Source organism: Giraffa tippelskirchi, chromosome 9, assembly GCF_054371585.1.
Source record: "Giraffa tippelskirchi isolate mGirTip1 chromosome 9, T2T-mGirTip1v1.2.pri, whole genome shotgun sequence".
Taxonomy (NCBI): Eukaryota; Metazoa; Chordata; class Mammalia; order Artiodactyla; family Giraffidae; genus Giraffa; species Giraffa tippelskirchi.
The window spans coordinates 106,564,477-106,582,791 of record NC_137283.1 but is presented as its reverse complement, the minus strand read 5'-3'; the positions used below and the strand labels follow the sequence as shown (position 1 = coordinate 106,582,791).

The window sequence follows — 18,315 nt, the reverse complement described above, 5'->3', positions numbered from 1 at the left end:
ATGGTTTTTCCAGTGGTCATGTATGGATGTGAGAGCTGGACGGTGAAGAAAGTTGAGTGCCACAGAATTGATGCTTTTGAACTGCGGTGTTGGAGAAGACTCTTGAGAGTCCCTTGGACTGCAAAGAGATACAATCAATCCATCGTAAAGGAGATCAATCCTGGGTGTTCATTGGAAGGACTGATGTTGAAGCTGAAACTCCAATACTTTGGCCACCTCATGCGAAGAGTTGACTCATTGGAAAAGACCCTAATGCTGGGTAGGATTGGGGGCAGGAGAAGTGGACGACAGAGGATGAGATGGTTGGATGGCATCACTGACTCTATGGACATGGGTTTGGGTAGACTCCGGGAGTTGGTGATGGACAGGGAGGCCTGGTGTGCTGTGATTCATGGGGTCGCAAAGAGTTGGACATGACTGAGCAACTGAACTGAACTCAACTGGACTGATAGACTCTAATCGGAGAAGGCAATGGCACCCGACTCCAGTACTCTTGCCTGGAAAATCCCATGGATGGAGGAGCCTGGTAGGCTGCAGTCCATGGGGTCGCTAAGAGTCGGACACGACTGAGCGACTTCAGTTTCACTTTTCACTTTCCTGCATTGGAGAAGGAAATGGCAACCCACTCCAGTGTTCTTGCCTGGAGAATCCCAGGGACGGGGGAGCCTGGTGGGCTGCTGTCTATGGGGTTGCACAGAGTCGGACACGACTGAAGCGACTTAGCAGCAGCAGCAGCATACACTCTAATAAAATTGGACACATGTTAAAAGAAAAATTTGCATTCGGTGCAACATAAAAGCAACTGAGATATAATTAATCTAAATGAGAATAAACAGGTATTTCTCAATTTATGAAATTTAACAAAATAATTTTAAGGTTGATAAAAATAAATGTATTAGTAAGGGGCTTCCCTGGTGATTCGGTGGTAAAGAATCCACTTGCCAATGCATGAGACAAGAGTTCAATTCCTAATCCAGGAAGATCCCACATGCCTGGCCACAACTATTGAGCCTGTGCTCTAGAGCCCTTGAGCCACAGCTACTGAAGCCTTAGTGCCCTAGTGCCCAAGTTCAGCAGCAAGCGAAGTCACTACTATGAAAAGCTCATGGAACACAACTAGACAGTAGCCCCCACTCACTGGGACTAGAGAAAACCCCATGCAGCAACAAAGACCCAGCACAGCCAAAAATTAAAAAAAATAAACATTAAAAAAAGTATTAGTAAGAATTAGAGCCATGCTTATAGACAGTTTACAGTTCTCAAGGAATCCACAGCAAACATATTTTATCATTTCCCCTTCATATATTAAAAAAAAATGGGCTTATCTCTTGAAGACAAGGGAAAGTTCCAAGCATTCTACTAATGTTTATGTAACAGCCTGCTAAACCACCATGGTGGCAAGAGGCGGGGGGGAGAAAAAAAAAAAAAAAAAAACGTAGCAAATAATCTTTTAACTGCCATTCTACCCTGCCTGCTCTGGCTATGAAAAAAACTGCAAGTGACAGTCCATTACAGCTGAGGCCATCTGTCACCAGGGGAGCATCAATGCTGGGATGCTGGTGGACACACACTGGGCTAAGCTGGGCAGAGGGGTCTGAGGCAGTGGCTTCTCAAGCCAAAACTGAAGAAGACAGTAGTCTGACATGAAGTCAGGTTTTCTCTCTCTTCCTTCTTCAATCTATGCCCTCCACCCTATTTCCCTTGACTAATTTTCCTTTCAGTCTATCTTCACTTTCTTTGGGACCATGTCAATTTTTTGAAAAGTACTCAGGAATTAGATCTTATAATCTTTCTTATATCCCACAGAACTAGCATGATTATTATTTTGATAGTTAAAAATTTATCTTTGTATTACCGCGGATAAAATTACATTTTATAAAAAATTAATGGACTCTCCACTCTTATGGGAAAAAAATCTTCAGTTATTTTTGTAAAGGAAAAAGTCTAGAAGACCATACACAAAATATTAATAGTGATTATTTCTAAGAGTGTAACAGATGCTCTTAACATGATTTTTCCACATTGAGAATTTTATAATAAACATATTTGAATTGCATAACCAGGAAACAAATTAACAGGATCAGAATTAATGCTGTTTACCACATTTCCAGCCTAGCAACCTATGATTACACAGGCCACAAAGGTAAAAAACATCAAATTAGAACTCGCCTGTAATCTCAGACTAAAAAGGTTCATGTTTACATGTTCCTAGTATGTTCATCACCCAGAATTACTCCTTGTTATGGCATATTGTTAACTGTAAAGCACTGTACAAAGATATGGGACTATAATTCACCTCTGGCCAATAAGTTTCAAATGAAATTAAAATGTGAAATGACTTTTATTAGTGAGACTTGAGGTAGTAATGCATTCTAGTTTATTTATAGTAATGACAGTTTCTTCTTTAATTTATTTGTTTTATTTTTGGCTTTGCTGGGTCTTTGTTGCTATGTGTGGGCTTTCTTTAGTTGCAGTGAGTGGAGGGCTCCTCCTCATTGCAGTTTGTGGGGATTTTATTGCAGTGACATCTCCTGTTGCAGGGCCCAGGCTCTATAGAGCATGAGCTTCATTAGCTGTGGCTTGCAGGCTCTAGAATGAGGGCTCAGTAGTTGTGGTGCATAGGCTTAGTTGCTCTGAGGCATGCGGAATCTTCTGGGATCAGGGATCGAACCCCTGCCCCCTGCATTGGCAAGTGGATTCCTATGCACTGTACCACTAGGGAAGTCCCTCATTCTAGTTCTTAAACTTCTTCCCATTCTGTACACATTCTTCAAGTTCATTCCATGGTTGCAAATTCTCTGACTTCTCTACTCATCATCCAACTCTGCTCTCAGATGGTGTCTGTAATCACAGTCCCATCATTTTAGAGTAATGAGTGAAATGTTACTAATTTTCTCCAAATCAAAAGCCTCTTATCTATGTGCCTCTATATAAATGAGAAAATGCCAGGAGGCAGATAATATTATGGGACATAGAAGGAAAAGGCAAAGAACAAGTTTTATCTGCTTTTTAACTTATGGTGTTGTCTACATTCTCACCAACCTATCAGCCCCTCCTAACCTCTCTGACCCTCAAACCACCTCACATTTTCTGTCCTTCCACCTCATCAACCAGAAAAACTCCAATTCTCCGTTCTTATACTGGGCTTTAATAAAGAAAACAACACAGTCATGCAGACTAGTGACATGACTGGTCTCCTACTTTAGGGAGACAGTAACACTTCTATAATCTTATCTTTGATCAGCAAATTTTCACATAGCCTTCATCAATAACTAAAAACACTCATTATTTAAGATTCACACACACAAAAATGTACCTACTTCATCATCTCCCTAGTAAACTGACAAATGTTGACATCATCCTTCCTTCTGCTTCTGTAGTTTCAGAGGATAAACTATCAGTTCCATTTCCTATTCAAGGCCAATCCCTCCAGCTATGCTTGTGATCCACAGAATCTTATAAATTCCTCTTTAACAGACCTTTGACCCACTAATAATCCCATACACCTTTATTGATTTTCCCCCAAATTTACTGAGGTATAACTGTATACCATCTTCAAGTTTTATTATAGATACAAACCCATGAAACCATCAGACAATCACAATGATGAAGATTTATATCACCTCCAAGAGATTGCTCATGCTCCTCTGTAATACATCCCTGTTTCTTTCCTACCCACACACAGTCACTGATCAACTGTTAACCACTACAGATTAGTGTGCACTTTCTAGAATTTTCTATAAATGGAACTGGGCTGTAAAGACTGTAACCATGTCCATATGCAAAGCTGTGGGTATGTCCAGGAACTATCTGAAAGACTCTAATCGCATAGCTCTTAAAGCCATACAAGCAAGACTTAATGGCTAAAGCAGAGTTTTATTAAATAACAATGAGATATCACTACAAACCTATTAGAACACTATATCCAGAACACTGACAACAACAAATTTGGCAAGATTGTGGAGCAAAAGAAACTCTCACCCATTGCTGGTAGGAATGCAAAACAGTCTAGTCATTTAGGAAGATAGGTAAACATACTATTACCATGCAGTCCAGAAATTCTGCTCCTTGATATTTACCCAAAGGAAGTGAAAAGTTATGTCCACACAAAAGCCAACACACAGGGTTTACAGCAGCTCTACTCATAACTGCCAAATCTTTGAAGCAATCAAGATGTACTTTCGTAAAACAATGTGTAAACAAACTGTAATACATCCAGATGACGGAATATTATTCAGTACTAAAAAGATACAAGCTATTAAGTCATGAAAGATATGGATGAATCATAAATGCCTATTACTAAGTGAAAGAGACCAATCTCAAAAGGCTACATACTATAGGGTTTCAATTATATGACATTCTGGAAAAGGCAAAATTATGTAAACAGTAAAAAGATCTGTGATTACCTGAGGAGGTGGATGGTCTAGGATGAATCAATAGAGCACTGAGGATTTTGAGGGCAGCGGAACTATTCTGCATGATACCATAATGGTGGATACATGTCATTAGATGTTTATCCAAATCCATAAAATATACAACACCAAGAGTGAACCCTAATGTAAACTATTGTCTTTGGGTATCAACATAGATTCATCAGTTGTAACAAACATATTACTCTGGTGGAGGAGGTTGATAATGAGTTAGGCTATGCATGTGTGAGGGTAGGGAGTGTATAGGAAATCTCTACAACTTCTACTCAGTTTTGCTGTAAACGTAAAACTGCTCTAAAAAATAAAGTCTATTTAAAGAAAAAAGAACCATATAGCAATTTTGGAATTGAAAAGTAAAATAACTAAAATGAATATTTCACTAGAGAGAGACTTAGGAGTATATTGAGCTAGCAAAAGACATTATCAGCAAACGAAGACAGGCAATTAAAAGTATCTTGTCTAAGCAAAAAACAGAAAAAGAATTAGCAAAAATCATCACTGTGTCAGTGCCCTTTGGGACACCATCAAGACTAAAAACATACACATAACGGCAGTCTCAAAAAGAGATGAGAACTAGAAAAGGGTTGTTAAGAATATCCGAAGAAATAGTGGCTGGAAATTTCCCAAATTTGATGAAAAACATTACTCTCTACACCCAAGAAACAAAAAACTCCAATTAGATTTCACATCTACACATATCACAGTCGAATTGTCAAAAGACAAACACAAAAATAAAATCTTGAGAGTAGCAAGAAAATAACTCCTCATGTACAAGAGATTCTCATGAATTAACAGTTGACTTTTCATCAGAAACCATGGTGGCCAAAAGGCAGTGAGATAACATAGTCAAAGTGAAAAAAGAACGACTGTCATTCAAGAACTCTATATGTGGCAAAACTATTCTGCAAAAAACAAAGGAGAAACAAGGGATCAAGGGAAAAAAAGAAGAAATTAAGATATTCCTAAATATAAATACAAAAACAGAAAATTCACTCCTAGAAGATCTGTGCTACAAAAAAAATACTAAATGGAGACTTTTGGTTAAAATGAAAGGACTTATAAGTACCTTATATCTACACATAAACTAAAGATCACTGGCAAAGGTAACAACATGAGTAAATAGAAGAAACAGCATTAAGTATATTTTTAACTATTTTTCTTCTGTGTGATTTAAAAGGCAACTGTATTAAGCAATAATTATAAAACTGTGCTTGTAAGCTTATAATGTACAAAGATGTATGCACTTAGCCACTATGCAATAACATACATGTTAAACTCATGTCAAAATCCCTATCATGTTGGGGCTAAGTCATCCAGGTAATATAAAAAATTATTCAATTCAGAAACTGCATACTTTCTAAAGTTCTATTAAGCAAACCCTCAATAAAAATATGAAGACTGTAAAGGAGTTTCAGAGTTAAGTTTTTTCAGCTTCTGCACAAGAAAAAATGAACAAAATGAAAAGGAAAAGTATGAGAAGTACAAAGTATGAGAAGCTATTTGCAAACTATTTATCTGATAAGTGGTTAGTATCCAAAACATATCAGGAATGTATTCAGCTCAACAGCAAAAATCATCAATATCACCATTCAATTCAAAAATGGGTAAGAAAAACTGAACAAGAACTTCTTCCAAAGAAGAAGGTAACACAGACGGCCAGCAGATACATCAAGTGCACAATGTCATTAATCATCAAGGAAATACAATCAAAACCACAGTGAGATATCACCTTACATCTGTTAAAATAATTATCACCATAAAGACAAGATGTAACAAATGTCAGTGGGGATGTTGAGAAAAGGGAATCCATGGATTCCTCAGAAGATATCTAGAATTGGGTTTTCATTTCGTAATAATCAATACCTTAAATTTCAGCTATTTACCCAATTAATTCAAGGACATTGAATTAATGCTGTATTAAATTATGGAACTCTAGCAAAATTGCATACCAGTGATATTCACATTGGTTGAAATAATACTCTGAATTTTAGGGAGTTAAAAATCAATTATCAAATGCTCACTCTGGTAGGGCATTATAAACACCAATTTAAAATTAATGGAAAAATGACAAAATGAACACTTTAAACAATAAATTTATATTCTAAAGCAAACTAAGGATTATATAGAACTTTGTTGTTTACTCATTAATTTATTCAACAAGCATTTATGGGGCACCTGCTATGGGCCAGGTACTATGCAAGAAACTAGGGACAAAAAGACAAGGTCCCTACCCCCAAAGTGTACACAGCCTAGTGAGAAGCTCCCATTCTGAAATCAAAGAATTTATGAGTAGAAGGGACCGTATAGTTTCATTATTTCAATATAAAGAAACTGAGACTCACGGCTAGTTTAACCACAAAGGCAAACAGACACTCAGGTCTACAGAAATGCCACCTCGTGTGTTCTTGGCATTATTCTTTTTCTTATGATTAAGAGTGATGATGGAGTGCTTCAATGTGAGTGAACTACAAATAAGGAGCTGTGAGTAAAACATGAGATAGTTACCAAATTAGAGACAGAAATGCCTAATGGATATGGACAATATATTTAATAATTTAGAGACAGAAATTCCTAATAGATTGGTGATATCATGATAAAGGCCCAATAAGAAACTAAAGCACTAAAATTAGAAACTGGAGAACTAAAATAAGGTAATATAATATTAAGACTTCTAAGCCATAATTATGATTTTGCCTCTGCTTACTGATTTGTAAAATGGGGATAGTAAAAGTATACTTATTTCATATGATTGTTAGGAAAATTAAATTAATACTTAAAAGCACTTAGTAAGCATAGTACCTGGTAAATACTCAGGAAATGTTAGGTGTTCTTATGGACAATCATCTCTTAAATGTACAGGTGTGTCATATAAAGATAAAAAAAAAGAATGATCTTTCTTTAAGGAATTATCCTATTATTATGATAGTCTTAATTTTTTTTAGCAACTAGCAAAATGTAACACTAAAACATGAATTTTTCAGAAAATGTTTAATATGCACACTATCTAACAGTATCACCCCTTTTCTATAAAGACATGTATCAGTCCTAAAATTACAGGAAAGATAGACATTAATTAAATTACTAATTTAAATTAATAGTTATACTCAATTATAATTTAAATCAAAAAATCATTCAGTTCTGTATTCTTAAGATTATAAACCCTAAATATAATTAAGAGAATGTTCAACGATGACTTTCAAGTAATTAACAAGTTTATGCAACTTTTCTCATAGAAAATTTTCTTAAACTAACATCTTTGAAATAACCATGCATTGTATATATTAATGAAGCATTTATATTAATATCAATCATCACCCAATATCAATAACAAAATAAATAACATTTATGTCCACTTACTGCAATCTCTCTACAAGCCGACATAGATATTCCTGTGCCTTCAATTTGCTTCAGTGCATATTCTTTTTCATCTTTTCTGCATAGGAACAAAAAAAATTATTTCTTTCTATATATTTTCAGAGTCAAAATTATAACTATAAGAAAAACGAAATGCACTAGCCTCAGTGATATGTAAACACTCTCACTATGCATGCATTGCTTATTATTTCTGATATTTCAATTATAAAATGTGAAATACCAAAAGAAATTCATGTCACAATGAAAACATTAGATAGAGCCAAAACACAAACTACAAAATTGAAATGGAACAGGATACTAAACACACTAGTTTCAAAAAGTAAACAAGCATAAATATAAACTCAAGCATATTGTAAGATAATTCTACTGTCTTAAGTATCTGGAGTCTATGAAAGCATTCTGTTATAAACATTAACTAAAAAATAAATGACAGATGTAAACTTCTATATTTATTCAAAATAATTTCATAGTATAACACCCATGTAATAAATGGAGGAGTTATAGAAGAATGTTGACCCACTGTGTGTGTGTGTGTGTGTGAGTTAGTCACTCAGTCGTGTCTGACTTTTTGCGACCCCATGGACTGAAGCCCATCAGGCTCCTCTGTCCATGGAATTCTCCACACAAGAATACTTGACTGCCCTTACCTCCTCCAGAGGATCTTCCTGACCCAGGAATCAAACCCAAGTCTCCTGAATTGCAGGCAGATTCTTTACTGTCTGAACCACCAGGGAAGCCCTGTTGACCCAATGAGGCACACTAGTTCTCACCAAGGATAGGCAACATTCAAAAGCCCTAAGACCTCAACCAAAAGCCTTGGAAAGACTTCAAAACTAGCCACTGACACCTCATGCTCAAGATCCCTGGGAAAAACTTGGTAGTTACAGTGAATTTTCCAATTAATGGAGGGAGGATTAGGAATTCTGGGAAACTCTGGTATCAGTAGTTACCAGGGTGCTTAACCAAGGGAAGACAGCAGCTCAATAATGGGGATACCATCCATAAAAATAGTATCAATGAGTGTCCAGTGTAATGAGGTATCTTCAGAGTACCAACAACAGGACCAGCCAAAGCAAGGCCCCAGCTGAATGTAACAAATGTGACTCCTATCACTGGTTATTCTGACAAGAGGAGTATAACCCATGCCCTCAGAGTTTTGCCTTTTGATTATATTAGAGCTTCAACAATGTATCATCATGTCATAAAGGTTTCGTCAAACCATAGTACCTAAGTAGTGCCTCAACGTCTTACTTACCTATTGCTCATTTTCCCCACTGTTTACTAGCAGATAAAGCAGTTTAAGAGCATATTCATAATATGCATTTTAAAACATCATTTCATGTGAATTTTAAAGATTTTCACAATCATCTGTGTTTTGGGCAAATAATTGAGTTATGGTTATTTTTTCCAACAGTCTGAATATTATATACATTTTTCTTCCAATATATGGCATTCAGGAAACAAGCAGCATTTTGATAAACAGAAATTGCACCACATGTCAACAGATAGACTGTTCTGCAATTACTAAAATGATAATCATGAAGATCATCAGAAACATGAAAAATGTTTATCATAGACTGCTGAGAAAATACATAAATTATACCATATTAAAAAAATACACACACTCAGATATATGTTGAAGGTGAAAAGTGAAAGTGTTAGTCACTCAGTCGTGTCCAACTCTTTGTGACCCCATGGACTGTAGCCCATCAGGCTCCTTTGTCCATGGAATTCTCCAGGCAAGAATACTGGCTGCTGCTGCTGCTGCTGCTGCATCGCTTCAGTCGTGTCCGACTCTGTGCGACCCCATAGACAGCAGCCCACCAGGCTCCGCTGTCCCTGGGATTCTCCAGGCAAGAACACTGGAGTGGGTTGCCATTTCCTTCTCCAATGCATGAAAGGGAAAAGTGAAAGTGAAGTTTCTCAGTCATGTCCGACTGTTCACGACCCCACGGACTGCAGCCTACCAGGCTCTTCTGTCCATGGGATTTTCCAGGCAAGAGTACTGGAGTGGGGTGCCATTGGGTTGCTACTTCCCTCTCCAGGGGATCTTCCCAATCCAGGGATTGAACCCAGATCTCCCGCATTGCCCTTGTGGCTCAGATGGTAAAGCCTCTGCCAACAATGCGGGAGACCCAGGTTCAATCCCTGGGTCAGGAACATCCTCTGGAGAAGATAATGGTAACCCACTCCAGTACTCTTGCCTGGAAAATACCATGGACAGAGGAGCCCGATAGGCTACAGTCCATGGGGTCGCAGAGAGTCGGACACGACTGAGTGACTTCATTTCACTTCACTTCACTTCACTCCCACATTGCAGGCAGACTCTTTACCGACTGAGCCACCAGGCTTGAAGACCACTGAAGGTGATATAAAAAAAAAAACAGTTGTGTTAAGATATAGAAAGTTATGTTAACCAGCTTTAGTATTAATATCATATTGCCTCTTAAATTAGAATTAAAGGGGAAAAGAAAAAGAAAACAAAATAATTTGACGCTTTGAAAACAGTTGACTATTAAAATAATCTTTAGTATTTTCAAAGTAATATCTTAGATATGTTTTAAAGAGCAACGTCAAAGATAGGGAAAGCTTAAGTAATCCCATTTTCCTTTTCTTCTATCCTGTTTTCTCCAAACATAAAACTAAACGTTTTTCAGACCACCCAGAAGCCACTAAGAAGTATCAACACCAGCAGCAGGTGACTGCATGTAATTAAAGCCAAATATCCCCCCTACCTTGAAAGTATGTGTGGGTATGCCTGTGAAAGCGTTTGTGTATGAGATGCTTTAACACCATACTTACAATGCAAATTTCACACAATCAATAATTAAATTTACTATCAGGTATCTACTACTGAATATTTAATTAAAGAAATTCCTAAAGTTAAACGCCAAAATCTTCAAATGAAATTATACTTTCCTTTTTAAAGAAATATTCCAATCCTCAGTTCCCTAAATGAAGTGCTCCAGAAGCTCATGTAATTGCATAGTTTTATTTTTAATACTGTAAAGAATATTACACAATCTGGATAGGTTATTGTTGCTATGGAAACTATAAGATTTTTGCAGTAAGTCAAAAAGTGCAAAATTAACACATCACATTAATGACTTTTGAATTTCACATCCAGGCTGTCAAAGGAATTTGAAAGCTTGAGCAGAATAGATTGAAGCATAGGCCTCTTGCTCTGAATTATATAGATAGGATCTATGAACAAATCCAGTAATTATTTCATTTAATAAGTTTAAATATAACTTCCATCTGCTAAATTAATAAAATACTCAAAGATCTGCAGACTTAAGGCTTATCTGCAGCTTTTGTGTTGGGAATGAAGGAAGACGCATACATGATTACCAGCTCTCTTCTATGTTAACTGTCAGATGATAAAGTGATGATGTGGCACCTCTGAGGTTCACCATATGAAGAAGTGGCAGAAACCCAGAGGGCATATGGACTCACTTTCATCACTGTACTATATCACTGCCAATCTGTGGTCAGATGCCAATACCTTAGTTATGAAAACTGAAGATCTGTCCTTTCCCTCAATGCCCACAAGTATTTTGATGACTAGCACATGGGACACAGAAGCCTTATCGCTCTCAGCCCATGTGAGAGCCCCTCTCCAGGAGTTCATGTGAAAATTCACACCCCACAGCTTATATATTTCAGACACAGATAATATGAAGTTTCATAAAGGTATAATTTACTCTTTTACTTGAAAAGGCTGAAAATCGGGTGAACCTGGCCTCCATGGCTATGACAACCTAGCTTTTAGAGGTAGCTTAGTTCTTTCTTAAAACCATTTTATTTCTAAAATAAAAGAAGTTATTATTTACTATAATAAAGACAAAGTAATTCCAAAGCCTTCAGGGAAACTGCTTGCTAAATTTTAGTATATATTAGATACTACAGTTAGAGCAACTGCACATTGAAAATAATTAAAGGAGTTTACTAAGTAAATCCAGGTGAATTAAATGTAAATATATAGGATAAACTTGGTTTTATTTAATACAGAATGCTTTAAACTTAAAAACATTTCTCCTGGGACTTCCCTGGTTGTCCAGTGGTTAAGATCTGAGCTTCCACTTCAGGGGGTGTAAGCTTGATCCCTGGTCAGGGAACTAAGATCCCACATGCCACGCAACAGAGCCAAAAAGAATAAATTAAAAAAAATTTTTTTAAGACATTTCTCTTATACATCTGCAATTTGTACCAAAAGCATGCCAGCTTCCTTCTCAGCATTCATCACACACACACACACACACAAAATTGTTCAATGGGAACGTTATATAACAACAAAACAGAAAAATTAATTTGGCAGAGACTGGGATTCTATTACATTTTCCATCTGAGACACTGTTCTGGAAAACTCTTGATGCAAGCAATTCTATAGATAGTAGAAAAAAATACGAAGCACACACTTGTGCAAATTGTAGAAATGGCAGCCTTAAAATGAAAGCTTTATCCCAGTTAGAAAACTAGGCTCAGTGGGAAAATCTAAATGCAATTCAGGGAAGAACTTCTCAAGCCTCAAGAACCAGGTTCATCTTTTGACTGAAATATTAGGAACCAGTTTAATGAAAAACATAGTCTTATGCCTTTCAGAAATGCTCAAACTTGGTATCCAGCGTCCAGTCACTTTCAGCAAGCTGAAGAATCATTCAACAGCCTGTATGCATGAGTGCAGTTAAGGTTTGGCCAAACCTCACTTTTATATAATTAGACATGTCCAAGGCTTTCTGGCTCCTATCAATAATACTACCAGCTGTCCAAATCGGCCTGGGCCATCTTTGGTCCCAAGAATGTATGACAGACAAACAATTTAGAAGACTCTTTTAAGAAAAGATGAGGGAGGCAAAAACCACCACAATATTGTAATTAGCCTCCAGTTAAAATAAATTAAAAAAAAAAGATGAGGGAATTCAAGCTCAAGCAAAGTCAAGCGAAATTTTTCAGTCTTCAAACTAATAGGGTTAAAATCCTTTTTGTTTCGAAGGAAAACGGAAGGTCCTTACTATTTTATTTTACATCAAGCAACAAACAAATGCAGAGTCAATATTTTACATTCCAACACTGTGCCAAATTCTGAGGATGAACAAAATTAGAGACTAGCTACCCTAGATATCACAGAGTTCACAACCCACCTAGAAAGGGATTTTCAGCGAGTAGGAAATATAAACAGATAACTCTGATACGACCGCCTCTGTGCCCAAGACATATGCACTATAAGCACAGACAGAATGCCACTGGTATTTAAGGAAGACAACTACAGAGTAATACCTTTGAGGGAAGAGTTTCCTGGAAAGAGAAGGGATGATGGGAGGGTCAGAGAATTTCAGGCAGAAGTAGGGCATGAAAAAACTAAGAGGCATATTCAGGAAAGAGCTGGTATTCAGTATAGCTGGAAGCCGAGGGCACAATGACAAAGGGCAAGAGATGAGGTTAGGTTAGAAAAGAAGACGGAAGGAACCAAGGAAGCGCCACAAAATAACGTGTACTTCATATGTAAACAGTGAGGAGCAAAAAGTTTTGAGAACAGAGAACATACATAACAAACCTTTGCTCAAAAAGACAAATGTTAACTACAAACTGATGGCAGAGCAAACATCTGGTAGGTTGCTCAAATGTCCAGAGAAGATGAAGACTAGATTAGAATAGGCAGAGGAGAACAATTATGGACTCAAGTCATTCCTACTTTAGGAGTACCTTCATGGATCATAGCCCCTTGCATAACTCAATGAAGCTATGAGGCATGCCAAGCAGGGCCACCCAAGATGGACAGGTCATAGTGGAGAGTTCTGACAAAACATGGTCCACTGGAGGAAATGGCAAACCACTTCAGTATTCTTGCCATGAGAAGAATGAAAAGGCAAAAAGATATAACACCAGAAGATGAGCCCCCAGGCCAGAAGGGGTCCAATATGCTACTGAGGAAGGGCAGAGGGCAATAACTAAAAGATCCAGAAGGAATGAAGAGGCTAAGTCAAAGCAGAAACAATGCTCAGTCATGGATGTGTCTCGTGGTGAAAGCCCAAGGCTGTAAAGAGCAATACTGCATAGGAACCCAGAATGTTAGGTCCATGAATCAAGCTAAATTGCACTTGATCAAACAAGAGATGGCAAGAGTGAACATCAACATCTTAGGAATCAGTGAACTAAGATGGCAGGGATGGGCAAATTTAATTCAGATGACCATTTTATCTACTACTGTGGGGAAGAATCCTTTAGAAAGAAATGGAGTAGCCCTCATAGTCAACAAAAGACTCTAAAATGGAGTAATGGGTGCGGTCTCAAAAATGACAGAATGATTTTGGTTTGTTTCCAAGGCAAACCATTCAACATCAGTAATCTATTCAACAGTAATCTAAATCTATGCTCTAGCCACTAATGCCAAAGAAGCTGAAGTTAACTGGTTCCATGAAGACCTACAAGACCTTCTAGAACTAACACCAAAAATGATGTCCTTTTCATCATTGGGGAGTGGAATGCAAAAGCAGGAAGTCAAGATACACCTGGAGTAACAGGCAAGTTTGACCTTGGAGTACAAAATGAAGCAGAGCAAAGGCTAACAGAGTTTTGTAAAGAGAACATACTGGTCAGAGCAAACACTCTCTTCCAACAACACAAGAGACAAGTCTACATGTAGACATCATCAAATGGCCAATACTGAAAACGGATTAATTACGTTATTTGCAGCTGAACATGGAGAAGCTCTATACAGTCAGCAAAAACAAGACCTGAAGCTGACTGTGGCTCAGACCATCAGTTCCTTATTGCAAAATTCAGACTTAAATTGAAGAAAGTAGGGAAAACCACTAGGCCATTCAGGTATGACCTAAATCAAATCTTTTATGATTATACAGTGGAAGCGAGGATTTGATTCAAGGAATTAGATGTGGTAGACAGAGTGACTGAAGAACTATGGACAGAGGTTCATAACAGTGTACAGGAAGTAGGGACCAAAACCGTCTCAAAGCAAAAGAAATGCAAGAAGGCAAAGTGGTTCTCTGACAAGACTTAACAAATAGTTTAGGAAAGAAAAAAAGCAAAAGGCAAGGGGAAAAAGAGAAAGATACACCCAACTAAGGGCTTCCCAGGTGGCGCTAGTGGTAAAGAACCCACCCGTCAATGCAGGAGACAAGAGAGACGCAGGTTTGATCCCTGGGTCAAGAAGATCCCCTGGAGGAAGGCATAGCAATCCATTCCAGTATTCTTGCCTGGAGAATCCTATGGACAGAGGAGCCTTGCGGGTTACAGTCCATAGAGTCGCACAGAGTTGGACACTACTGAAGCTACTTAGCATGCATGCATGTATACCCAACTGAATGCACAGTTCCAAAGAATATCACGAATAGCCTTCTTAAGTGAACACAGACAAAGACATAGAGGAAAACAATATAACGAGAAAGACCAGAAATCTCTTCAAGAAAACTGGAGATTATCAAGGGGAAATTTCATGCAAGGATTGGCACAATAAAGGACAGAAACAACAAGGACCTAACAGAAGCAGGAGAGATTAAGAAGAGGTGGCAAGAATACACAGAACTATACCAAAAAAGTCTTAATGAACCAGTTAATCACGATAGTATGGTCATTCACCTAGAGCCAGACATTCTGGAGTGTGAAGTCAAGTGGGCTTTAGGAAGAATTACAATGAACAAAGCTAGTAGACATAGTGGAATTCCAGCTGAGCTATTTCAAATCCTAAAAGACGATGCTGTTAAAGTGCTGCACTCAATATGCCAGCAAATTTGGAAAAGTCTGCAGTGACCACAGGACAGGAAAAGGTCAGTTTTCATTTCAATCCCAATGAAAGGCAATGCCAAAGAACATTCAAACTACCATACAATTGAACTCATTTCACATGCTAACAAAGATATTCTCGAAATCTTTCAAGATCTTCAGCAGTACATGAACCGAGAACTTCCAGATGTACAAGCTGGGTTTAGAAAACGCAGAGGAACCAGATCAAACTGCCAATATTTGTTGGGTCACAGAGAAAGCAAGGAAATTCCAGAAAAAACATCCACTTCTGCTTTATTAACTATGCTAAAGCCTTTGATTGTGTGGATCACAAGAAAATGTGGAAAATTCTTGAAGAGATGGAAGTACCAAGCCACCTTACCTACCTCTTGAGAAACCTGTACACAGGCCAAGAAGCAACAGTTAGAACCGGACATGGAACAACAGACTGGTTCCAAATTGGGAAAGGAGTATGTCAAGGTTGTATATGGTCACCTTGCTTATTTAACTTATATGGAGAGTTATCATGAGAAACGCTGGGTTGGATAAATCACAATCAAGATTGCCAGGAGAAATATCAACAACCTCAGATATGCAGATGATACCACTCCAATGGCAGAAAGTGAAAAGGAACTAAAGAGCCTCTTGATGAAGGTGAAAGAAGAGAGTGAAAAAGCTGGCATAAAACTCAACATTCAAAAAACTAAGATCATGGCATCCAGTTCCATCACTTCATGGCAAATAGAAGGGGGGGAAATGGAAACAGGGACAGATTTTATTTTCTTAGGCTCCAAAATCACTATGGACTGACTGCAGCCATGAAATTAAAAGACGCTTGCTCCTTGGAAGAAAAGCTATGACAAACCTAGACAGCATATTAAATAGCAGAGACATCATTTTGCCGACAAAAGGTCTGTATTGTCAAGGCTGTGGTTTTTCCAATAGTCATGTACGGATGTGAGAGTTGGACCTTAAAGAAGGCTGAGCATCAAAGAATTGATGCTTTCCAACTGTGGCGCTGAAGAAGACTCTTGAGAGTCGTCCCCTGGACAGCAAGATCAAACCAATCAATCCTAAAGGAAATCAACCCTGAATATGAATTGGAAACACTGCTGCTGAAGTTGAAGCTCCAATACTTTGACCACCTGATGTGAAGAGCCAACTCACTGAAAAAGACCCTCATGCTGGGAAAAACTGAAGGCAAAAGGAGAAGGGGGTGGCAGAGGATGAGACAGTTAGATAGAATCACCAACGCAATGGACATGAACTTCAACAAACTCTGGAGACAGTGAAGGACAGAAAAGCTTGGCGTGCTGCAGTTCATGGGGTCACAAGAAGTCGGACATGACTTGGTGACTGAATAACATTAGGGGTGACAGAATTTAGCAACTAATTTGATTATGTAAGTGAAGGAGAGAAAGACTGTGGAGATGGGAGAAACTTCCATTTTGTCTCAATGTGCCAATAACAACTAAGCAGAGAAATGATGACATGAATAGAGACCAGTAAATACAAGATTTTAACCTAATGGCAAGGAAAGTTATGTACAAAGATTAATCTTATTAGAAAGGACTGAGATTAGAGGTATGGAAAACAATTAGGAGATTAGTGCAATGAAAGTGTGACAAGGAAAGACCCTGGATTAGCATAACAGAAAGTTAGCTTCCAAAAGGGGCTTATGACAATCCTGTTAAAACCTCCTCATGAAAATGAAGAAGCTAAAGCTAGGCTAGCAGCCAGAAGCAGATCTGAGATGAAACCTTCCAAGCACAACATTCTCCAAAACAGAATGGCAATAGTAAGACTGGCAAAAAGAAGGAATACTTGTGATAGTCATTTTAGAAATAAGAGGAATTGGCAGGACCAAATGAACAAATAATGAAAATTAAGAAGTCTGAATCCAGGATAAGTCTGGGGTTCTGAGCTTGGTTGATGCAGAGGATGATACCATTAAGGAGACTCGGGTCACATCTCTGAAGATTCTTCAGCTTGTAAATCCTTCTTTTAGCTAGAAAGAAAAACTCTAATCAAAAATAAAATATCTGAGAAGTCCAAAAGGGAGATGCCCTAAAGATGTTAACAGGCTTATTGTGGTGATCATTTCAATATATACAAACATCGAATCATTACAGTGTTTTACACCTGGAACTAATATTGCTTGTCAATATACCTCAGTTAAAAAAAAAATTTACTGAGGGAGTTTCAGATTTAAAAGACTTGAGCCCACAGATGTGATACTGGATCGGAGAAAGTAGCACACAGATAATTTTTTTGGCACCTCGAAAAGAAACTGAGGCAACATGGGAATGAGAAAAGGAGAAAAAGCAGGAAGAAGAAAGAACAATTTCTGAACCTCTGTCTCACATTCCTTAAGAAAACAAACAATTCTATGAATTCATCCTCTAAGTTTTCTTTGCCAAACTTTAAGAACAGTATTCAAATTAATGAAATCACCAGAAATATAGTACTCTTTCTCGACTGTTTTGACTATTCAAGGTCTTTTCTGTTTATACACAAATTTTTAAATTTTTTGTTCCAGTTCTGTGAAAAATGTTATTGGTAATTTGATAGGAATTGCATAGAATCAGTAGACCTTGGGTAGTATGGTGATTTTAACACTGATTCTTCCCATCTAAGAACATGGTTTATCTTTCCACATGCATCATCTTTTTTGTGTGTCTGACAGATTTTGGAGTACAGATCTTTTGCCCCCTTAAGTTGGTTTATTCCTAGGTATTTATTCTTTTTGTTGTAATGGTAAATGGAATTG

The 18,315-nt window shown here is 37.7% G+C and overlaps 1 protein-coding gene across 13 annotated transcripts in view; it reads right to left on the bottom strand.

The window, feature by feature from the left end:
• Nucleotides 1-18,315, bottom strand: part of CDK19 (cyclin dependent kinase 19) — a 226,365-nt gene that overhangs the window by 101,043 nt on the left and 107,007 nt on the right. For all 13 annotated transcript variants that reach the window (XR_014065637.1, XR_014065639.1, XR_014065634.1 and 10 more), the window contains one exon: nt 7,788-7,863. Coding sequence is in view for 7 of the 13 variants with exons in the window: in XM_081530590.1 (XP_081386716.1) it covers nt 7,788-7,863 (76 nt within the window). In the remaining 6 variants the exon portion in view is untranslated. The remainder of the gene's footprint in view (nt 1-7,787; nt 7,864-18,315) is intronic.